Below are 23824 nucleotides of genomic sequence, written 5' to 3' on the forward strand. Positions count from 1 at the left end.
TGGCCTCACTGGGGCGTCCTGGCTCTGCCTGCCTGAAGGCAGAGTGGGCTCTGAGCCTGGAAGGGGCACGGGGTGGGCTGGGGAGGACAGGTGTCCAGCACTGGGCTCCCCGGGCCTGGCTCTCCTCACACACAGCCGGCACAAGACCCCGTTCCTTGACGGCACATGGCGCCCCAGGGGTGGGCTCAAGGGGCTGACAGCCAGCAAGCCTGTTGGGGGGGACTCTTCGATGCTTTGGGAGGAGAGGGAGCAGCACCGGAAGCCCTTGCCAGTCTGGGCCCTGCTGCAGACCCCAGGCCGCAAGGGCTCTGCTTTCTAACAGACCCCAGCACGGGGCTGTGACAGCAAGGTCTGGGGTACGGGTCCCCTCTGTTGGGAGCCTCTGTTCATTTGATCATGTCCAGAGACAGCCGGCTTCATAACTTCCCCTGTCCCAGTGGGCTTGGTGTCCAGAAGCTGTGTTAAGAAGCCCCTGGTCCCTGTCCAGAGCCGGTGGTCCTGCAGGGGGGCCTCCTGGGGTCGCGCTCAGCTTCGGCCTGCGTCTCTGTCCTCGGCATGGCGGCTGGCAGGGTGCCTTTCTCCGGGGTGGATGCCACGCTTCTGCTTTCTAGAAGTTGTGCCCCTGGCTGGGCTGCGCAAGGGGTCACACTCGTGACAAGCTCCTGAATGCCCCTCTCGCCCCTCCAGGGTCAGGACGTTGCCTCTCCGGGCTGGCTACCGAGCAGCACTGGTGTGTGGGCCTCTCTGAGGATGGAGTCCACAGCGTGTCCTCACGAGCTCAGAGCACCATGGGTGGCATCAGGCTGGGGGCACCAAATGCGCTCGGACTGCTGGAAAGCCCCGGAGCCGGCTCGGGTCATGCTGCTGAGGATTCGGGCTTTAGTCACAGTCTCTCCCCAAGGTAGAGATTCACGCGGGACCCTGATTTGGTCAGTTCGCCGCTGGTGCCCGGGACCCGGCTTGTCTAACAGGAGGACACGGCGTGGACAGAGCAGGGCCCAGCCCTTAGGCGTGTCCCTGTGTGGCAGCCATCACCAGACAATCTCGTTAACTCGGGAAACGGGTGGATGAGAGACAAGCTGACTTCAGACCCGGCGCTCCCGCTCCAAAGTCAGCCCTGGAAGTGGACGGAGAGAGAGCCGGAGCTTTGTACTCGCCGAGAGCCCTAAGCACGCACACGGTACGGCAGACAGGCGTGGAGGTCCAACCCCCGGCGCCCCGCCCGATGCTGGACACACCGCGTGAGCGTGGGCTGCTGGGTGGCTGGCAGGCCTGCGCGTTTCAGTCCAGAGCATGTCTGAGACAGAGACATACACCTGTGACAGCTGCCCACGTGGGGGACACAGCTGCCCGTGTGCCGGGCAGGCGAGCAGAGGCGTCTGCTGGCGGCTTTGGTGTAACTGTCCCGTTCTGAGGGAGCTGTGAGCATCTCCCCACACCTGGGGGACAGTCCGTCCCTTCTCTGCGAGCTGCTTGTTCCCAGCACGCGCTGCTCCTTCGCCTGGGGGCGAGGCCTGTCGTGCCCGGGGCTGGTCCCCTCACTGTCGAGGTCGAGGTGCTGTTGCTCACGTCTTCCCTTCCTGCGCGGTTTCGGTGGCGCAGACGTCCGTGTAGGGAAACCTGCCGGCCTTGCTTTCATGGCTTCTGAGTTCAGCGCTCTAGAATAAGCCATTTGTACGTCCGGGTTTCCTAACCCACTTGTAACGTTCCACTTGGCTTTAGCAAAGAAAATCTTTAAAAATCGTTGTGAAACGGAAGGACTCGCCTAACCGCAGAGTCTCCCGCACTGACGTCAGCTCCCGAATTCCCTCGCTTCTCTGCGATCACACCGCCCTTCCAGCTCCTTCTCTGCCCCCGCCGGCTCGCGTCTTCCTGCGGCGCCCCGTGTCAGGACCAGCCCGCCAGGTGGGGTCCTGGGGTCGCACACGCTGGGGCTCTGAGCGAGCACAGAGCAGGGAACGGGGTGGCCTGGTTTTCCTGTAGCTCACCCCGACCTGGTCCGTCTGTCGGGAGGAGCTTTCCATCCGGGAGGACATCCCCGCAGCAAGGACAGGTCTTCACGCTGACTCCCGTCTCCCTTAGTGCTGGGGTGTCCCTTTGGTCCCTCCGTGTGGGGCAGCTTCTGCGGGCTCCCACCGCCCGCCGTGGCGGCCCGTCTCAGGTGTGCGTCCACAGCCCACACCCAGTGCAGTCCTTGACCCCGGGGCAGAAGGCGGCGCGCGCCTGGCCGACGAGGGAAGCTTCCCTCTGGTGTCGGTGGCCCCCAGACCGTACCACTCATTCTCCAGACCGCCCACCCCGGCCCCACCTGTTGTCTGGTCCCTGTGGCCCCCGCACTCGTGGCAATCTCTCAGACCTTCCCGTGGGCAGCTGCTCACGCTAAGTGCTCCTGCTCCCGCGCTTGCGCAGTCACGCCTCTGATCTCACACCACGTGTTTCCCCACGAAAACACTCCTGAACCATTTCCCTGTTCCATCCCCCCTGGAACGTCTGCGTTTGCGCTGACACTTTCCTAGGATGTAAGCTCTGTGGGGACTTTCCTTCTGTTTCTTGGGTCACATTTTCAGCTCGGTGGGGTCCCTTCCCCTTCCTGCACCATCGGCACAGCCGCCAGGCGCTTCTCTGTCCTGTCGGGACCCGGCCTCACTTGCCCTGCATTCGCTGATGCGGAGTCAGCCTTCTGCCTCGGATGGGCCCACAAGAGCTACTGATCGGGGTGGGATGATGCTGTCCTTGTCCTGTGGGCCGAGAGCGTGGCAGGGGGCAGTGGGGGGAGCCCCGGGACCCTTGTTCGGGGCTCCCAGCCGGCAGGTGTGCAGCTTGGCCCCCCGTGGAAGCTGTTCCTTCCAGGCTTGGCACACGGCTGCCACCCAGCCCTGTCAGGAGGGAGGGGGACAGTGTCGAGTGGCTGGGGTCTCTGGTTGGGAATTCTTCAAGAGCGAGTCTGGCTGGCCAGAGACTGGCCGGGCCTGTGGGCGGCTCTCCCCGTCACCTGTGACCCCTTCCGATGGCAGCTGCATTGTAATGAGCTAATTAAGTGGAAGACTTGATTGATTCTAAGTGGCAATTTGCTGGTGGTTCAGCCATTAAGCACATAACAGGCATTTTAGGAGCTGGTAAGCCGAGTTCTGCTGGAGGTGCCCTGTGGCTCCTGTTGCGGGCTGGGAACCTGGATGGACCCAGCAGGGACGTGGCTCCCAGCTGGGGCGAATCCTTCCCACAATGCTGTACATCACTGGGTCACCACGGAAATCCCTGACGCAGGGTGGGGGCTGTGGATCTCTGTCTACAGCCCGGCCCCCTGACTCTGCAGCCCTGCTGGCTGGTCTGGGCCTCTGGGGAGCAGGGAGGGCAAGGGTTCGGAGAGCAGGAATGGGGTGCCAGGCACTTCACCACGGTCCCTGTCAGCAGAACACCAGTACCTCGGTCCACGTTGCAGGAGCCACAGGCTCCGGTGCGCTTGGCCATCAAGACTACAACGGTGGCTGGAAAGATCCTAATTCCCTCCCAAACCTTGTTGGCTCCACCTCCAAAGACAGAAGGACCCAGCAAAGGCAACCCTGAGAGGAAACTTGGAGCTCTGGGGCCTCCGCATCTGGCCTGCCCCAGAACCTAAGCTGCACACGCAGAGAGAGGCCACGCGCCCTCAGGGTGACCATGACCTTGGGAAGCAATCAGGTGGTGCAACCTTCCAGGTCAAGACCCCACTGCCTTTCTGGGGAGAAGCCAACCCTGGCGGCTGGAAGGGCAGAGGAAGCGCGAGGCTTCGAGGAGCCACGACCTCGAGGAGCCGCTGACCTCTCCCTCCGTGTTTCTCACCAAGGGGGAGGGGAGCCAGTGGTCCCGCACACGCACCCGCTGTGCTGTGAGATGCGCTGGGCCCGGTGGCGGCAGGGCAAGAACGAGGACGGAGATCCGCAGAACAGTGGCGGTTCCCCACACGCTCGAGGGGCAGCAGCTGACCGGTGTCCACGCCCGCTCAGCAAATATTTGAGGTGCTAATGCAGGAAAGCACGTGTGCACAGGCCCAGGACGGACACGACAGAGTGACAAGGACAGGAGAGGACAACGCCAAAGTGGGCCAAGGGAGCGCAGACCACGGCAGGGACAGGGAGTGGGGGGGTCCCCCCCCGCCCCACCACCGTGGCTGGTGCCTTCTAGCAAGGGCACATTAACCCGCAGCTAACTGATGGCTGAGGCCGGGAGAGTTACAGCTAATTAAGCACAGATGCCAGGCTGAGGAAGGCAGCGACGCGGGAACACTCAGGTTTAGCTGTAATTACGGAGCGCCGGACGGGTGTGGAAGGTCAGGAGGTGCCCACCGGCCAGTCGGCCGCTGCTGGAGCGCGCCCAGACCAAGTGGGTGCTGGGGGCTCCGCAAGGTCATTGCCGACGGCATCCTACCCCCTCGGGACGCAGCTGGGCCCCCAGGGTCAAGCCCTACCGTGGCCACCGCCTCCAGGGATCTTAACAAACTTCAGCTGAGTCCGCACAAGTGCGAGAGCACAGCAGACCCTCTGGCTTTACTGCAACGGGTCCGAGCCGAGCCGGATGAACGCGGCCTGACGGGGTGACCAGACCAAGAGGAGTGCAGAGTGCTTAGGCACACCCGGGGGACCCCTTCACTCAGTAACACAAGCAGGTCAGGGCTGGACCTGAAATGTCACACACCGAGGTCCACAGACACACGCGCACACACAGACGCACACGCACAGATGCGCGCACAGAGACATAGAGACACACGCAGAGACAGACACAGACACAGACACGCACCCCCGCAGGTGGGTCCCAGGACCCGCTCTACAGGCCAGTGTGGGGTTCCTCCAGCACTTTCCCAGGATGGGGCTGCCTCTAGGCCCCCTCCCCGCTCCACGAGGAGAGGCGCAGACCCCCTCGCTCTGACCCCCATGCCCCTCACGAGGCAGCAGGAGGGGGTTACAGTAAGTATGTCGGCTGCCTAGCCTGGGCAGGAGGTGAAGACATCGACAGTGTCCTCAAGTACTACCTCGCCGACCCACAGGCCGTGGCCGCAAGGGTGTCGCGGATGAGTGCTCCAAGATGTCGTCCGACGAGCCAGCCCGGCCACTCCCCGGGAGGGGCCTGCTTCCGGGACCCTGAGCCGAGCTCTGAGAGCAATGGGGTCCTTTCAGGACTGGCCTTGCTGCTCAGAAACCAAAAAACACTTTAAATGTTGCAGACTCACAAAACTCAAGCAGACTTTGTCCATTTTTTTAATTAAAAAATGGAAATTGGGGGCACCTGCGTGGCTCAGTGGGTTAAAGCCTCTGCCTTCAGCTCAGGTCATGATCCCAAGGGTCCTGGGATTGAGCCCCGCATCGGGCTCCCTGCTCAGCGGGGAGCCTGCTTCTCTCTCTCTCTGTCTACCTGTCTGCCTACTTGTGATCTCTCTCTCTGTCAAATAAATAAAATCTTAAAAACAAGTGGAAATTGTTAATAGCTCTCTGGAAAGAAGCAGTTTCTTCCATTCTGAGCTACCGTGAACAACAGAAGTGAAGACAGGAGGAAGGCTGGGCCCCAGCCAGCTTCAAGCACTAAGGAGAGACCCAGAGCAGCACTTTGATTTACAGAAAAGCCTCCTCCTGTGTTCAGAGGTGTCCACCCCACAGGCCATCCCTCGTAGGGTGGGCAAGACAGGCCACAGAGCAGATGTTATCGATAACCTCACATGTAACTGCAGACGCGCACAGCAACGAACAGTAAGTGCCATCAAGTGGGCCACGAACGTCCAGGCCGACAGCTTGTCAGGCCGTCCACCCTGGTGTCATTCTCCCTGACCGCCCTCCCCTCCTTCTCAACCCTTCTGGGTCAGGCTGCTTCTAGAGTGTTCCGAGTATAAAGGATCACGTGCTTTAGGCTTTGCTTTCTTATGATTTCATGGTGGCTCTAACTTAAATAAAGATTTGAGAGCAGGATCTCTGACGATTATAACTTTGGGGCCAGACACCGGTAGGGTGGACCCACTATACCATCCATCCCTGGAGAACAGCCAGCTAAACACAGTGGAGAGATGGAAAGAGACACCGGAGGGCTCCAGACCTCGAAGGAAGGGGCGGCCTGTTTTCTTTTTTGTGTTTGTTTTTCTAACTTCCCTGTTCTCTACGGCTTTTTCCCAAGGACAAACCCCAGCCAGGGTCTTGCGGAGCAGTTAAAACTCAAACAGAATCCTGTAGTCTCATTGGATCAACAGAGTGAGGACAGGGATGGGCACGGCTGCGGCAGCTGGGCAGCGTGAGGCCAAATCCCACATTCTCTGCAGGAACTCTGGCTGAGCCCTGAATTGCACACGAGAGGGACAAGCCCCCACCTCCCGTCACTAGTTTTGGTCCATACCTCGTCAAATGGCATTGCGACAAACAGCTCTGCACAAATTAGAACTCTCCAGAGGAACATAGCCAAACACAGAGTCACCACAATGTCTGAGCCGTGGTGTCCTGGGAACACCCCCAAATTACCACATGATCTGAAGAAGCAGGAAAATGGGACCCACACATCCACGGAGATCTCGAGATGATCAAGACGTTGGATTTAGCAGACACGGGTTTCGAAGGAGCTACTGTAACCATGCTCAAGGACGTAAAGGAAAATATACTTCTATGGAATTAAAAAATGGTAAAGCTTGGTAGCAAAACAGAACAGGAGTTGGCAGATTTCTTCTGTAAGAGCCAGCCAGCAAATTGCATAGGCTTCAGGCTGCCCCGTGTGCCTGCGGCAGCTCAGCCATCGCGAGAACCGTCCCGATACAGGGAGCGGTGGGCACAGCTCTGCCCCAGAAACTTCCTCTACAGAAACATGTGGCCGGCCCACGTGCTGCAGTGTGCTGCGCCCCAAAACAGAAGAAATTCAAAAGAAGCAAATGAAAATTCTAGCGTTGAAGAGTTCAATCTCTGAAATAAGAGATCCAACAGAGAAGCTGAACAGCCGAGATGGGAGCAGAGATCGGGCTCTCCGAGTCAGATGGCTGGAGGTGGTCCCACCTCAGGAACAAGGACAAAGAAGGTACAGAGTGAGGAGAGCCTCAGGGCCCAGTGGGACAGTGTTGAAAGGTCCAATGTGTGTGTCAATGGAGTCCCAGAGGTGAGGCGAGGGGGGACGGGGTGGAGAAAAATCTGAGAAAGTCATGGTCCCAAATGTCCCCAGTTTGGCGAAAGACATAAACTCATAGATTTGAGAAATCCTTCAGGCTGGATTTCTGTTGGATCAGTTTCTACGGATCAGTCTTCCGGGGAACCTGGAGCAGGTCTGAACAGAACTGAGGGTCCAGGGCAAGAAGTGGGGTTGGGGGAAGGGCCGGGGCTGGGCCGGGACCATGGGGGACGGCCGGCAGAGGACCAAGCCAAGCCCCTCGGGTCAAGCTGACTGTACTGAGGGCAGTGCCCACTGGGCAGGGCTGCTGAGCAAAGCCGGGGCTCGGCTCGTGGAGACCCCATGGGACAAAACCATTCCCTGGACTCCAGCCACGATAGGCACAGGAGCCAGCAGGGAGAAGGTGGCAGGAAAGCTGTCCCCGCCGGAGTCACACGGCCCGTCCTCCACTCGGGATGTGGGGAAGGCCGCAGAACCACAGGGACCCTGTGACTCTGCTTCCCAGGAGGAGGGCCCCGTGTCCTGGAGGCTGGACGGACCGGAAACGGCGTTCTTCTCCGGGGTTTAAGCTAATCTTGGCCTGGCGGTTGGCTGGGGCTCGGGACACCCAGCCTGAGCAGCGGGTCCTCCAGAAAAGCCGCAGACGCTAGGATCCGAAGCCGCTTAACTCTGGGGCGGGGCCGCAGACAGGCAACAGGGCTCTTGTGAACAGATTCTCCATGGGTGGGGGGGGCAAGTTCAGGTCTTAGCAACCTTTGCACCTTCCGGTGAGAATTCCAGTAAGGCCGTTTTCTCCGAGGACACCTTCTGCGCAGATACCGGGTGGGTAAGGTCCCAGGGTGCCGTGAAGGGAGCCCGTGGGCACTCGTGCGGGCTGCCGTGGCCCTGCGGTCTCCGCTGTCAGGGTGTTCCTAGCACCCGCCCCCGAAGCCGGGACTTTGTCATAGGCCGCTGCCCCGGCGCAGAGCAGCAGGAAATGCTGGGGACTGTTGACTCGGTACAGATGCGGCCTTGCAGGAGGACAAAGGACTCCCTGAGCTGGGAAGACCACAGGCCAACCGCCAGCCCCGGAGCCCGGCACAGGCGCCACGTCCTGAGAGAAGCTGGACTGACGGATGTGGGCAGACAGCGCCGCTGGGACACTCCTCACGGCCATGGCTCTTGTGTCCCCCGCCTCCCGCCATCCGCACCAGATGCAGGAGCGTCAGCGGCGAGGGCATAGCCTGCAGGGCGGGCTGGCTGGGAGCTGCCCCCGAGGCCTCGCCCTCAGGCCCGAGAGCTGGGGGCCCCCCTGGGAGCGGCTCCTTCCTGGTTTCTGCTCCCAGGGACCTCAGCAAGCTATCATCATTTTATGCCTCCGGACTTGGCTTCCCTGTAATAAGAGGATCATCAAGTCCTTTCTGGGATGTTGTAAAATGAAAGTCAGGATCTCGCAAGGGACGTGGATCACGAGCCTTTGCCCCAAGCCCGATGAGAACAAAAGGCGGAGATGTCACTTACGTTCTGTATTTTCAGTTTTCGGGTCAGGCCAACAGGAAGGAGGGATATGAGGGTAGTGGACATGGGTGCCCTGGGGTCTGCATACCTCAGGCATCCTGCTCCCATGCACATGGGCCCGGGCACGAAATTTGGGTGGAAAATGTGAGGACATAGACAGCGTGCATGCGGGGGTAGGGCAGGCTTTCTGTGTCATCTCCTCTGGCCAGAGCCCCCCCCAGCTGGCAAGTGCACGTCGCAACTCCTTCCCGCCTTGGGTATCCATGTGCACGGTCCCAGACAAGGTAGCTCAACCTGGGCCAGCAAAGCCAGGGGCACAGGGCACGCATTCTGGCCTTGCTGGGCCCGGGTGGGGGGGCGGTCCTGGATGTAGCTCTCTGCGCAGAGAATCCAGTGAGCGAGCGTAGCAAGGCTGCGGGATGTGCGAAATTGATCCGTTTCCTATAAACCAGCAATGAAGGCACAGAATTTGAAATTTAAAACACAATGCCATTTATATCAGCACCCAAAAACAAAAAAAAATTTTTTAAAAACACCTTAGCTATGAATCTAACAGAGTATGTCCAAGACCCACAAGAGGAAAATTTCTAGACTTGGATGAAGACTTCCAGTAAAGCCTGCATTTATGTGCACCGAACAGAGTCCGGTCCACGCGCACAGATAGAAGACTCAACAGGGTCAAGCTGTGAGCTCCTCCCGCAGGACCCATGAACACAGTGAAGAGCTCCAGCGGGAGATTACATCACACGGACACGCGAGAGACCCAGAACGGCCAGCACAGCGCCGGGGCAGGACAAGTCCAGGACGACACTCGCCGCCTTCGAGACGCGCATACACCGCAGTCATGGCGTCGGCGCGGTGCTGGCGGAAGGACTGAGCTGCCGGGACAGACCCGCAGGAGCACGGTCCCCACCTCCGACCGGGGAGCGAAGACCGTCTCCGCGGCAAGCTGTGCGGGAACGGCGGCGCGCGCGGCAGGAGCAGCGGGACACAGACCTTACGGCCCTCACGGCGCCGGCCTCCACATGCGGCGCGGGCCTCGGTGGCAAATGCGGGGTCGTAAACCTCCTAGAAGACGGAGCAAGGGGAGACGCGGCTGGCCCCGGTTTGGCGGTGACGTTTTAGACGCACCACCAGCGGCGCGACCCGTGAGAGGAGGAGCAGAGAAAGTGCGGCTCGCGGGCCGTCAGACCGCCTGGTCCCTGGAAGACAGAGACGAGAGAACGAGGAGACCGGCGCGGGCTGGGAGAAGACACCTGCCGAAGACACGTCTGACGAAGGGTCTGTGTCCTGAACACATGAAGAGCTCGAACCTCAGTGAGAAGAGAGACGCCCGACTGAAAAGTGGGCGACACATCGGCACACACGTCAGCCAAGAAGGTGCGCGGCTGGAACGTGGGCATCTGAGAGGACGCTCTGGGTCGTCCGTCATTCGGGACTTGCAGGTCAAAACAAGGCACTACTCCACGTCTCCCGACATGATTAAAGCCCCGAACACTGCCAGTGCCGGATGCCGGGGGCGGGCGGGCACGCAGATCGGGCGGCTACTTTGGAGGACAGCTCAGTGGCTTGCTACAAAAGTAAACCTACCCTTACCGTGTGACCCAACAACCGCGCTCCTTGGTATTCACACAAAGGCACTGAAACCTTATGTCCGCACAAGAACCTGCAAACGGACATCTGAGCAGCTCTGTTCACAAGGGCCAGAATTCGGGAGCAATCAAGACCTCGTTCAGTTCCTGAAGGACGAACAAGTCCGCGACCCACAGACAGTATCATTCGGGCCCGAAGGAGTGAGCTATCGGGACAGGAAAATCCACGGATGAATGTTCAACGTGTTACTACGTCAAAGAAGCCAGTCTGCGTTCTGGACGCCCGTACAGCAGGATCCCAGGTCTGTGGCGTTCTGGAAAAGGCAGCACTACAGAGGCAGCAGAAAGACCAGTGGGTGCCGGGGGATGGGGGGAGGGAGCGACGGGTAGAGCCGAGGGGACTTCTAGGCACCGAAAATACTCAGTAAGATACTATCTCGTCAAACGTCCGTGTTCTGCCCTCGTCCGGCCCCGATGGCTACACAACCACGCCGAGAGCAGACCCACAGGCAAAGTACGGGAAACAACGAAGGATCGATACTGGTTCCTCAGCTGCGACACACGCGTCACAGCAACACAAACAAGAGACAGACTCCCGGGGGGGCCGAGGGCGGGCTCGGGAACCCCCTGCGCCATCTGGTCACTGACTGTGTAAGTTCACACCTTCACTGAAAACATCGAGTCTCGTAATACTTGAAAGTCAGCATTGCTGACGCTGTGGTGGGTGCTCCTGGGGGGGTGGCCGACGCCGTGATGTGGCCTTAGGAGGCCAGGCCCCGGACCGCGGTGACAGCATGTTAAGGATGAGGAGTGGGAGGTGGGGAGGCCAGGAAACAGGAACCAGGTGGGAACCGCCGCGGTTTTCTGCCAGCTGCTCCGCCGTCTGTCCTGGTTCTTCTGTACTCACACACTGCAAGGTATCGTGAGCATGCGTGACCGCGAGCGGCGTGGGCAGGTGCGTGTGTGGACGTGAGCGCAGCTGAGCCGGGAAGCCCCACCTCGGGGACCAGCGGCATGGGGGGCGGGGCCCCAGCCACCACCCCCCACCCCGCCCCTTGTGTGGGAGTCAGAGGCGCCCGCCTCGGTGGAGAGCTGCTGCTCCCTCGTGAGGGGTCCAGTGAGTCCTTCTCTGCAGGAGAAGTCGGCCCCCTGCACCGCAGCCATGCGCCCCTGACCCAATGTGCATGTTGGACGCTGTACACGCAGAGTCCCCTGGACATGCCACCTGTACCCCCACCACCCCCCGCCGGGATGGAGGCCCAGCACCCCCCCCCAAACAGCCTGACATGTGTCCCTCCCAGGACAGGAGCTCTGTGGGAGGTGACAAGGCCTCCGTGGAGGCCGTGACCCGCAAGTCCTCACCAGGGCACAGCATGCCTCCCGCATGGCAGCCGCACGCATCCTCCATGGGCCTTGGCGTGGCCAGTGCCCGTGGCTCTGAGCAGCTGAGCGCCCGCCCCAGCTCAGGCTGCTGAGGCGCGCAGACCCTGCCCTGCTCCCTTTGATGCAGGCACAGGGCACTTACAAGGAAGGACGGCCTTGTTTCTGGAAAAGCAGACAATTCATCTGAACTCCCCACAGTTAGGCCTCGGTGGCTCCGTGGATTTAGGCAGAATATAGCTAAACGTGGCCCCATGGGCTGGTGCGGTGGCAGGCCGGAGGACGACGGCCCCAGCTCCAGGCAGGGACGGGCGGCTCTCGGGTGCCTCTCCCTCCGCTGGCAGCCGCCCAGGGTCAGCCGGCTTCCCTCCTGCCCCTCTCCAGGGAGCAGACACGACCATGCCAGTCGTTGTGCTTGGCTCCGGGTCGGCCCCAGGCTGGGAGGGTTGGAAGGCGCAGGGTGGGCTCACCAGCGAGCCAGCGCCCCGCTCGGGAAGGCCATCTGCTCTGCGGGGAGATTCCCAGACACACTCAGCTCACTGATGCTGCAAATGAGCCTTCAGGGATTCAGAAAACCAGGATTCTAAGCAGAAAGCCAGCAGGAGGTTCCGTGGGGTCAGCTGCCCCTGAGGGCAAGGTGGGGGCCTCAGGGGAGAGGCAAGTGCAGAGACATAGCCCCTTGGTCTCCACCCTCTGTGCCCCCGGAGGGTGTCCGGGCCGGGTGTGGGGGTAGGAACAGGGTCCCGGGCACTGGGCCTGGGATCAGCATTCCCCACCCTGACCTGTGCTCAAGGCTCAGAGCAGCGACTCTGGTTGGCGGGAGAACCTGTCCTCGTCCCTGGGCGCCAGCCACGTGTGACCGTCCTGCCTCTGCTGACGCACTGCAGGGGCCCCTCCAGTGAGCAGGCATTGGGCCTCAACATTCTCCTCTCAGGCCTCAGGGACCCAAGATACAGGGTGCCGGGCAAGGCTCGTGGTGGCCCAGGGCTGAGGGCACCTCAAGCCATCAGAACGTTCTCGTTCTCGGCATTGTTGAGTTAATGAGGAAAGGGTTTTGACAACAGAGGCTTATTCTCCACACCAGGGGCCTTCTCGGAAACTTAAAACTGTCTTCCTTCTCTAGTTTATCCCCAGCAAGGTAAGCTCTGGGTGGGGGAGGTGCTTGGGGAAGGGCTAAGCTCAAACCCACCGCGCGCCAGCAGAGGGTGACAGCGCCTGGGCCACACCTGCACCCCCAAGCGCCTGCCTGAGCTCCCCTCTGCTCGCTGACCATATTTCTCAAGTGGTGGTTGGACGACCCCCACTGAACCCTAGCAACGCTGTGCCAGAGGCGCCAGAAACACCAGCCCTGGGGCAGGAAGGAACAAGGTATCAGGAAGGAAAGGGAAACCAGGGGCCAAGGTTTGAGGCACACCTGTGCAGGGCCCACAGCCAGTCACAGGCTGGTCCCCCCGGGCCTGGCCGAGTCCACAGGACGCCCCTCCAGCTGAAGACCCAGTGGGTCAAAGCCAGCCCCCACCAGGACAAGGCTGCAAGACCACTCCACCAAGGAGCGGGGCTGCAGGGAGCCACCGTGTGTGCCGAGGGCCACTGTCTCTGGCCACGGAGGGACACGGGCCCCCAGAGCCACGTGGGGGTCCTCACTCCCCACCCTCAGCCTTTGACCCACGGGCCTGGAGCTGCTGTCAGGCTGTCTGGTCTCAGTGGTTTTCACCCAGCTGTTGTTACCTGACTCTCTGTTGCGACCGGGCACCGTGCAGCGTGAGCGCCATGTCCACAGGACGTCTCCCGGCACCTTTGAAGCAACCCGCGTGCATCCGTGCACCTGCTTACGTCCACCCTCGTCCCTCCCTCGGAGCTGAGGTCGCAGGCCACGTGCCTGCTGAGGGGACCGGGGCACTGCAGGGAGAGTGGCCGGCCCGCTGCAAGGTCGCCTCGGGTCCCTCGGAGGCAGCACCAGACCAGACAGGTGCCCCAGGGCAGGAGGCCTGGAATGGCTTGTGCGTGTGAGGCGCGGCCGGCCTCCAGAAGCCTGGCCACGGCAGCTCAGCATCGCTTCCCTTCAGCCTCCCACCCCGGTGGCCTTGTGTGTGGCTCCCAGCCCCAGCCTCACCCCCGGAAGCTCTGAGTCAGGGGTGTGGCGCCGGCCCAGGGGGGCTGAGATGCACTGAGCTGCGCTGGTCTCACCTGGCCCCTCAGCTGCCCGAGAGAGGCTGAGGCCAGGGACTCGCCCGCTCCCCACTCCCAGGGACACAGGGGGCCGATCTCCATCCTCATCCTCAGCTGAAAGAGCAGAAGGACGGTTCTGCGGCCACGGGACATGGAGCAGGGTGGCGGTCCCCCACGCACACTTCCAGCGCTCTGGGGGTACCTCGGGACCCCGGGAAGCTGTAGGCCTTGTAGCCCACAGCCGCGTGGGGAAGAGATTTCAGACCTTCAGCCACAGGCTGCACAGCCTCACAGCTCAGAGGAGCCAGGGCGGCGCACACACACGCCACCGCTCGCGGGCACAGGGCACAGTGCTCGTGTGGGGTCCTCCTCTGGCGGACGGCCCTGTTCCGGCCCATGTCAGGCCAGTGGGCTGGAGGTGACCTGCACCGAGCCCCCAGCGCGTGAGGGCTGCCTTCTGAGGGGGACCCAGGTGCCCTGCTCCCCAGCAGCCGGGCTTGTTAAGTCCCAGAAGGGACAGAAGGGACAGAAACCCCGGGAGCTGGTGGTGTACCCCCGCGTTGTTCCACAGGCTATCAGCAACAGGCGTTTCTAACTCCCCGTTCTGCCGCGCAGAGGAAGCCTGCCCTGCCGAGACCTCAGGGCCAGTGTGGACTTTAGCATCAGCGCTCGGCAGGTGGTGAGTTCACGGAGGCTTCCTGATTCACCCAGGAAAGGGAGGAACGGGACCAGCCCTCCCCCACGCAGCCCTGCACCCTTCCTCCTGAGCACGGGGCTGTCCCTGCCCCGAGGCTGGCAGTCCCGGAGGCGACCTCCCAGCATGCCTCCCAGAGCCAGGATCCCACCCCGGCACCAAAACAGAGGGATCTACTGGGTGAGGGGACGTGGTTCAACCCCCACCCGGAAAGTCCACAGCTGCCAGCAGGCCCCCAGCCCCCACCGCCATCTGCCATCGCAGACCGGTGGCCCAACCCCCGATGGAGGCCCCCTTGGGCTGGAGCCCCCACCTGGACCACCTCCCCCCAACCCGTCTTGCTTGGGCTGGCCCCCTCCCTTCCCATGTGGCTCATCTCAACTGTGCCCCAGATGGGGAGCCTACACCCAGGCTGGTCTGACTCCTCGGCCTGGACTCTGACCCCTGTGTCCAGCAAACCGTGGGGCTCTCAATTCCTTCTAGAACTGATGAATGAACACTTGGGTTGTAGATGTGGACTTGAGACACAGCCAGCTCCACAGAGAGGCTGGGGTGAGGCCGAGGCCACAGCCAGACCCCTGACCCGCCTGGGGCCTCTTGGCTGACCTGGAGCGAGCCCAGCACGGACAGCCGTCGTCACCCAGTGGGTGGCGCGTGGCAGGCAGGGTGGGCCCGGCAAGTGGCCGAGCGCACTCTGTCTCTTTGCCCCTCACCTGCCTAGCGGTCCCGTGCCCCCTGGGACGCCGGGGGCACGGGAGCTAGACCACAGCGGCCTGGCAAGACCCTTCAGTGCACAGCTGTCTCGTCTCACGGACACTCGGAGGGGAAAGCCCTTAATCCTTGAGGTGATCTTCACCTCCGATCAGCCCCTAGAGCCCTAGAGCACACACAGACTGGTGTCTGACTCGTTTGTTCCAAACGGGTTTAAGGGAAGACCCTTATACAATGAGAGGGACTGTGCTGGCATTACGATGCCCCCGGGGAAGGCTCAGCTCGTGGGGTCACAGGGCCGAGCTGCCCTCATCCTCCCTGGAATCTGGTCCCTCTCAGGGCAGCCATGCACACCTCCGCCCAGAAGCCTCCGTGGCCCCTCTTCCCTGTGAGGCACGTGACTGGTCGCCTTGCTGGCCCCTGTGACCGCACCTCCCCCACCCCCGCTGGCTGACATCCCCCAGGCTGCTCCTAAGACAAACGCACACATGCCCACCTCAGAGCCTTTCCACTGGCTGTTCCACTCCTGAAATGCTTTGCCCTCACCCACCGGGCTCACTCCCCTCTGCCTACCTCTCTGCCCGCACTATCCTCCATCCCTCATTTGTTGTTCCCTGTAGCACAGAGCACCACGGATCCTGTAGTGTAACCTCGCCGGCCTGCCCCACCCAGGAACCTGCACACGTCTTGTGGCACCTGTGTCCCGTGGCACCTGCACTCGTCCCATGGCACCTGTACTTGCCCCATGGCATCCGTACGTGTCCGGTGGCACCTGTGTCCCACAGCATCTGCATTTGTCCCATGGCACCTGCGCTTGTCCCGTGGCATCTGCACTTGTCCCATGGCACCTGCGTCCTGTGGCACCTGCGCTTGTCCCGTGGCATCTGCACTTGTCCCGTGGCACCTGCGTCCCGTGGCACCTGCACTTGTCCCGTGGCATCTGCATCCTGTGGCACCTGCATCCCGTCACCCCATTTGCCCCTTAGCACCTGCGTCCCGTGACCCAGAGCAGCACTGGCAGTGACAATTGTGAAGTGAGCTCTGAACTGGGGAGCACTCCCCAGCAACCAGAGAGGCAGCCGCTACAGGCCAGGCACTTGGAGATTGTGTTAATCAGTACAGCAGACCAGTCACGCCCCAGCCATGGTCCCTGCGCTGATGGCATTGACCTTCCTGGGACCCAAGTTCCAGGCTCGGCACAGGAGCATGGGAGCTGGCAGCCACGCGGAGAGGTGCCCGGGTCCCCAGAGCTGGCGTGCTGTGACTTGGAGGATTTGTGGTGCGCTGTTCCGGGAGGCATGACTGGGGGGAATGAATCGGTAGCAGGTTTCACCAGCGGTGGGGCGTGCTTGAGGCCAGGGCTGGCAGGGATGAGCGCAGCTTCTCCTGGGGACACAGCCCGCCCGGGTGAGCGCCGTGTGGGGTGAGCTGCTCCCCACCCTTAGCCCCGACGATGGACCCTGGGTGCTCTAGGCGGGCGCTGGCCTTGCTTGGCCACGGGCCGCCCCCTGCCGCGTGTGGTATCTGGGTGCGGCACTCCCAGGAGGCTCTGCGGCAGCTTGGGGGAAGAATTCAGGTGACGAGCGTCTTCCCAGACCCAGAGCTTGGAAGGTGTGGATGAAGCTTAGGAGAAGCAGGCCTTCAGGGCGCACTCATCTCCAACCCATCCGTCCATGCCGCTTGGCACAGGGCAGGCTGGGGGCCAGGTAGGGAGGGCACAGCATGAACCAGACATGGTCCCTACCTTCACGGGGCTGAACTCAGGTCCTCGGGAGCAGGGGGCGGGGGCTTACCTGACGGGTGGAGTCTAGGGGGCCACACAGGGTGGGGCCATGCCAGTGCGGGTGGGAGGCCACCATGTACCCCCAGGGCTGTCCTGCTCCCCTGTCCCGACTGCCCTTGGGACTCTGCTGTCCCCACAAGCCCCTCTGCCATCTCCCCCTTCACTTTTGGTCTCCTGCCCCAAAGCCCAGAGGCCCGTGGAGCTCAGCATCTCCTGGTCCCAACAGGCTCTGCAGGCAGGGCTGGGGTGGGGAGGGGCTGCTGCAGCTCCTGGGCTCACGCAGCACGCCTGCTCTGCTGGCCTGAGCAGAGAGAGGAGACACAAGACAAATGCATGGAGGAGAGATAGGGAAGGGGGTGGGAGGTAAGTAGGGTCAGGCAGGGGGGCTCTGGGGTGCAGGAAGGTTGGGCAAGAGGACCCAAGACCAGGAGCTCAGACCCAGCGCCTGAGAGTGGCCCACAGCCGGGAGCCAAGGAGCCCTCCCGGAGGGAAGAGGGGGTACATGCTGAGGCAGGGCGGGTGGTGGAGAGACCTTGGTCAGTGCCGTCCCTCGTTAGCGAGTGCCTCCCTCCCGTGGACAGCTCTGGGGTAAACCGGCTGCTGGACAGACTCCAGCCTCTAGGGAAGTGCGTGGACGGGAGCCCTAACTGCAGGCCCCCCTAGCTTTGACCCCAGCTGGGGCCTGGTGGGTGTGGCAGGGACATTTCCCTCCAACCCACAGGGACACAGAGGAACCCGCAGCCCCTTCCTCGAGGGGCAAGTACTGGCCGGGGTGGGGGGTGTCCTGACGCGTCCACCAAGAGACAAAATGTGGGGCTGAACGCAGGCCAGGCCAGGAAGGCACCGAGACGGGCCTCAGGTGACTGCGGCCCCAGAGCTCCGTGTGTACCCCCAGAGGCTGACCTGGGTCCAGACCCCGCGCGGTGGCTTGGAGCCTTGGGAGTAACGCCAGGGCTCTCTCGCTTACAGGAAGTTAGCCCATGCAAAGCCTCCGGGAGTCCCTTCCCTGAGCAGGCTGGACTGGAGGCCATCGGCACTCCCAACCTTTGCCCCTCTTTCCTGGGGGTATCTCAGTGTGATAGGTTAGCTCCAAAGGCCTACAGAGCGTTGCTCGGCCTGTGGCTCATTCCCCCGCAGGCTTTCCCGTACACTCAGCACAGTAGAGCTCTGGGAAGGACCCTTGGTTCTAGGCTCTGGATGTTGGGTCCTAACTCCAGGCCCACTGACTGCCTCTGTCCTGCCAGGACTGGGGTCCATGAGGGCCCACTGACTCATCCACCCCTGGGAGGGTGGGGCCCACTGGGGACTCCCGCTGCTCACGCTGTCCTTCTAGGTCATCTTCTTCCAGATCCCCCGCTGCCTTCCTTCGAGGGGAGTGAGGGAAATTCAGGGCAAGAACGCAGGGGAGCGTGACGGATGGCGCCCAGGAAGCCACCGGAAAGAGCAGACAGGGTGAGGCTAAGCGCCTGGTCCTAGGACCAGAGCCCACAAAGTCAAAACCAGAAGCTTCCGGTTTTAACCCCAGGAGGTAAATACCACCCCCATGGCTTCCCCCACAGCCTGGGAACACCCCAGGGCAGATGCCCAGTCCCCACGGCTGAACCTCAGAGAAATACACGGATTAAGTGAGGGAACCCTGGGGAACATGGAGGGTGTGGGTGGGGTGCTCAGGCGTGTCCCAGGCGACCGGTCCATGCACCCCCCCATCACTGGCAAAAGCGCAGTGATGGGGAGGGTTTGGGAAGCAATAAGACCTGGGGCCCAGGATCCCAGGGCCGGCAGGCTCAAGGGCCTGGACTGAAAAGCCAGCAGCTGGCATGGCAAAGGCAGGCTCCCAGGGCTGCACTCCGCCTGGAGAGTGACAGGGGGAGGCCCTTCCCTTGGAGGCACAGCGGGGGCCAGAGGGGGCCACCTGCTCCTCCCACCGGGCACTCTTCCCCCAAGACCAGGGGTGACGGCGGCCTGCAAAGCCCCAAGGGCACCGTGGAAGGGGCCAAGAGAGACCACCGGCCACCACCCCTGAGCTTCCGGCCTTCCAAACCAGACCGGCCCACCAGGCACTGGGGTCCTCCCGGGGTGTTTCCTCCCAGTTTGAGCGGCTGGGGGGTGAGCCTGGGCTGCCTCCTTTCCCAAGAGAGACCATGGTGGACACAGCAGAGACTCTGAGGCTCAGAGAGTGAAGCTGCCGCCAGCCAGCGGGCCCACGTCGGGGGTGCCCTTGCCTCCAGCCCGTCAGCGCCGCGAGCTCCACTTCCGAGGCACGTCCCTAGACCGGGGGTCTTGCCGGCCCGCCCACAGTGACACGGCCCCACACCCTGGCCTTCATAGCTGCAGCCCGTCCTGTCTAGGCTTCTCCCTATGGCTCAGGTTTCCTCCCTGGCAGGACCTCGACCCCCTCACCGCTCCCCTCTCAGAAGTCTCCTCCCGATCCGACCCAGTGTCCACCTCTCACCCTGGACCCACTGGGGTGTCAGCGGGACACCTGTGCCCCAAAGTCCCCTGCGTAGTGCCTGGGAGTAAAGGGAGCCGCCCACCTAGAACGGCCCCTCCTGCCCCTTCTCTGCCCTGCCACCAAGACAACGGTCCAAGAGCCCACGCCCGTTCAAGCCGCTCCCCTTCGTGATCCCTGGGGAGAGACCAAAGGCCTGGTTTGGCCTCCTCAGGCCTCCAACAGTCTAACCTCCCTCTTCCCCCAGAAGCGCCGTCCGGGTAATCCTGCCACTGCTGAGCTCTGTCTCCAGAAGCTGCCCCAGCTTCAGGCCCCAGCCCCAGGGGGGCCTCCAGCCAGTGCTCCACAGCCTCACGACCTCTGCACGGCCAGTGTGGGCCGCTGAGCCTGCTGCTGGCCCAGCCCTTGGTCCCCGAGGAAGGTCCACGGAGAGAGAACACAATGAAGAGGAGATAGCCCAGCCTGGCCCAAGGCCCCTAGGGGCCCTGGGGCGGGCAGCTGCGGGCTCAGGGGCCCCCAGGGTCTGGAGGAAGGAAGTACACCCCCCTCAGGGGCAGGTGCTATCCCACTGCAGAAGACCCCCGCCCCCCCGGCCCAGGAGGAGGGCTCCCTGGCCTTCGGAATTTCCTAAAGATTCAGTAGCAGGCAGTGGGCCTCTGGAGGCCCAGATGCTCATGATTCGTCCTTTGCTGAGCCCCACGGGGTCTTAGGGGCTGGGGGCCCACGGGTTCAGCAGCCACACCTCTCTCTCGCCTGTGCAAAGGTGCGGCTAGCAGCGGTGAGCCCGACTCCTGGGCCAACCTGCTGGTGGCCATGACCCTGCCCTCTGGCCTTTCTCCGTCCTGCCTGTTTGCGGCAAGAAGCTGCCTCATCACATCAGTGGGACTCAGGGCTTTGTCCCAGGGTCCCCGGCAGGCCACACGTGGCTGGAAGAAACCTGATGTCTGCAGCGCGAGCTGGGATGTGGGCTAAAAGGAACCCTTGACGCCGCTGCTCAGACATTTGGCAAGTGCTGGGAAATGGGCAGAACCCCACTGTCGCTCTGCTCCTGCGCCTTGAGAACAAAACAGCCTGAAAGGGACCGTAGAGCTTCAGGAGCACGAACCCTGGACACGGGTCCAGAAGGGAGGGCGCCAGGGTCCACGCCCTCCGTCATGCCTGCGCAGACCGCAGGGCCCTGGGGCCTCCGGGCTCCCCCAGATGCAGGAGAAGGTGGGAGAGTGCTCTATGGGCTCAGGAGAAGGGGCGCTAGGCTTGGCTGCACAGGGAGGGGGCTGGGGACCAGGTCGGCAGGGCAGGGAAGGGGGAGGAGCCCAGGCAGTGGGGAAGCCCCAGAGATAACCACTGACCAGGTTAGATCTCCACTGGTCACTTTAGGGAACAGAGGGTCCTGGGGGTGGGGAGGGGGCGGAGCTCCAGCCTCCAGGATCTGGGCAGGACTGCGGGCAGCCGCTGAGGTGAGGTGAGTGCTTAGTTGTTGGAGATCTTGGTCTGTGGGGCTGAGCAGGAGCAGGGGGTCTGGCTGGTCGGGTAAGGTTTGGTGTGGTTTTGGGGCTCCAGAAGGCTGAGAGATGGCAGCGCGTCCCCTCGGGACAGCCGAGGGGCAGTGGGGAAGGGGCCAGACCAGAAGGGGGTGGGGAGCTGCAAAGGAAAGGGCAGAGGCGTGTGGCCTGAGGCCCATGCACAGAGCCACCAGGAGGACCTGTGCAGGGTGGGCACAGCGGATTCTGGGTTCCGGGGAATGGCAGGCAGGGGGCGAGCCTGAGGGGAGGCTGGGAGTGGGCTGGGCCTGGGATGAGTCCTGGCCTACTTTTTCAGATGGGGAGACTGAGTCTATCTGAGGTGTTGCCTGTCCCCACATGAGACCACAATGCCTCCACAGCAGGAACCTCCACATATAGGACAGTGAGGGCAGAGCTCAGCTCAGGGCAGGGGGGCTCTGCAGGGGGAGCTGGGTCAGCTCTGGGGGTCTGCCCTCAGGGTCTTCTTCATGTTGTCCTGAGAACCCCCCCCCCCAGAGTCTCCACCAAGGCTTGATTCTTGTCCCTTCCAGGGGGGTCAGCAATCCCAGACGACAGTAGGGGAACGAGGACATGGTGCTCATGCCGCGAGCCTTCTTCAATGTGTCCGGGTGAGAAAATGGTTCTGGGCTTGCCCCTGAGCAGGACACAGAGCTGGCTGGAGCACATGGCCACCCCACCCCGGAGAGGGGACCCTCAGGACAGGTCCAGGCACCAGAGACTTGCAAGGACGTGGCTCCTCTGGGTGAGTAACAAACTCGGGGACAGGCAAGAACTTGGGTCAGTGCGCCTGCCTTCCCGCAGACTCTCCCCTCAGGGCCTGCTGGCTGGGGGGAGTGCTGGTGACTGTCACTGGAATTTCAGGTGCCAGTCTCCATGTCTGGATGCCGGGGCAGGAATAGGAGAAGCCCCAGCTCACAAAGAAAGCACATGTCTGCTTTACAAAGCCAGGGTACTCCACGTCCCAGGTGTGGATCCCCAGAGCAACCCAGGTCTACCCTGCAAATGTCCTCCTCGTAGCAGTTTTACAGGAGAAAGAAGGCAGAGGAGGACAAAAGCCCCGCCCCCCACCCCAGAAACGGGTCAGTTCCAAAAACAGGTCACTCCAGTGTGAGTGTGCGGACAGAGCTCTCAGAGCCCCCACGGTGGGGCTGGACCTGTCCCGTAGGTGACCAGCGGAAAGTGGCCAGTGTCAGTCACCTCCCAAGGCAGATGTGTTTGGAAGAGACACAACGTGAGACCTCACGTGGGTGCTGGAGTTTTACTCTTATCGCAAGATCCCAGAAAGCCCAGTGAGGACAGAGTGCGGAAGCCAGGCAGCGGGGCGGGAAAGAGGAAGGGGCAGAGGGATGGCGAGTGCCTTCAAGAACCAGAAAGCAGAAATGAGAGGGACCTCCAGGGAGGGAGGACACAGAGCAGGCGGTGCTGAACGGGACACAAGCTAACCAGGCACCCGAAGCCCCAGGCCCCCAAATCTCTGGTAGGTTCCCTCCCCAGAGCCTGACCCTCCTGTCCTGCTGAACACAAGGTGCTCCCGCCTCCCCGTTCCCGACACCCTGCCTCCTGCCCTTCCCTGGGTGGGGGGGGGGTCCCTCACACCCCTCCCGCCCTTCCCCCCAAGCTCCACCTAGTAAGTCCCACAGGCCAGCATCGTTTCACAGCCTCCAGGAAGACCCTCCCTGGTGGGGGGACACGTCACAACTCCGGTCCTCCTAAGCTCTCAAGAAGGCTGACCTTCCCATCACCTTGCCCCGGAGTCACCTGTGGTTCCCACTTGCTGGCTCACTGGAGCAGGTTAAGAGAAATCCCACAGACCAGGATTTTTAAAAGAGAAACACTGTCAACGGAAAAATTGCTCCTATATATGGGGTTTTACTGGGTTTAATCTTGAGTCCAAAGGCTTTCTTTCTGCCCTGGGAGCCGACTCTCACTGCAGTTCTGGACGGCAAGAACCGCCCTTTCTCCCCATATCAAACAGCCCCACAAGCCACAGACAGCACATGGGGCTGGGGGCGCCCCCGGCAGGAGCAGCTCTGAGGTCTGCAGGCCTGGAAGCCGCGGAAGGGAGTCCCGACACGAAACCCAGGAGCCTGGCGGGCGCGGGGCTCCGGAGGCTGCGCCCGGGCGGCGGGGACCGTGTCACCCTCGGCGACCGCCACAGCGGCTCCGGGCCCGGCCAGGCTCGCAGTCCGCGCCTCGCCCTGCCTGACCCGAAGGCCTGGCTCCCGGGGGCTGGCCGCGGGGCGGGGAAGACGGCAGACCCGGCGGAGACCCCGACCTGGGCGAACGCCGGCGTCGCTCTCCCTACCAGGAGGCAGGCGGGTCCCGCAGTCCCCATGAGCCGGGCGGGCGCAAGCCGCAGGGGAAGTCGCGGCGGGGCAACGACCTCGAGACCCATCGAGCCCCGGGCGTCTTACCGATCTTGGCCAAGCTGGCCACGAGGATCCACAGCGCGATGATGTACGGGTCCTGGACATGGAGCCACTCGAAGGTGACCACCTGGAAACCCTGGCTGTGTCCGTGCGCGCTGCCAGGCCCCTCCTCGACGCCCCGCACCCGCGGCAGCGCGCCGAGCGCCGGCAGCAGCGCCAGCAGCAGCCCCCGAGCGGAGCCCGCAGCCCCGCGCCCCGACATCGCCGCCCGCGCTCAGCAGCCTGTTGGGACGCGCATGGCGTGTGGGTCCTGCTGCGCTCCGCGGGACGCGCTGCGCCGGAGCTGTCCGACGTGCGGGGCCGTGGGCGCTGGCGTCGGGCGGCGCGCGGCCGGGCGCGCTCCGGGTGCGGGCTGCTGTCCCGGTCCCCGCCCGCCCGGTGGCCTTTAATCCGGCGGCCCCCTCCCGCCCCGGGGCGGGGCCTTCCCGCCCCCGCTGCGCGCACCCGAGCGCGGACTCCGCCGCACGCCCTCGGCACGCCCGCCCGGCCTGCA

General features: G+C 62.8%; 1 protein-coding gene across 2 annotated transcripts in view; it reads right to left on the bottom strand.

Annotated features, from left to right (window-relative positions):
• LOC111153445 (solute carrier family 9 member A3) overlaps positions 1–23533 on the bottom strand; it is a 40063-nt gene extending 16530 nt beyond the window's left edge. For both annotated transcript variants that reach the window (XM_022512465.1, XM_022512464.1), the window contains exon 1: positions 23317–23533. In XM_022512465.1, the coding sequence (XP_022368173.1) occupies positions 23317–23533 (217 nt within the window). The remainder of the gene's footprint in view (positions 1–23316) is intronic.
• Positions 23534–23824: the final 291 nt, after the last annotated feature.

The sequence above is a fragment of the Enhydra lutris genome, unplaced genomic scaffold (genome assembly GCF_002288905.1).
Source record: "Enhydra lutris kenyoni isolate GAN:26980312 unplaced genomic scaffold, ASM228890v2 scaffoldscaffold32, whole genome shotgun sequence".
NCBI lineage: Eukaryota > Metazoa > Chordata > Mammalia > Carnivora > Mustelidae > Enhydra > Enhydra lutris.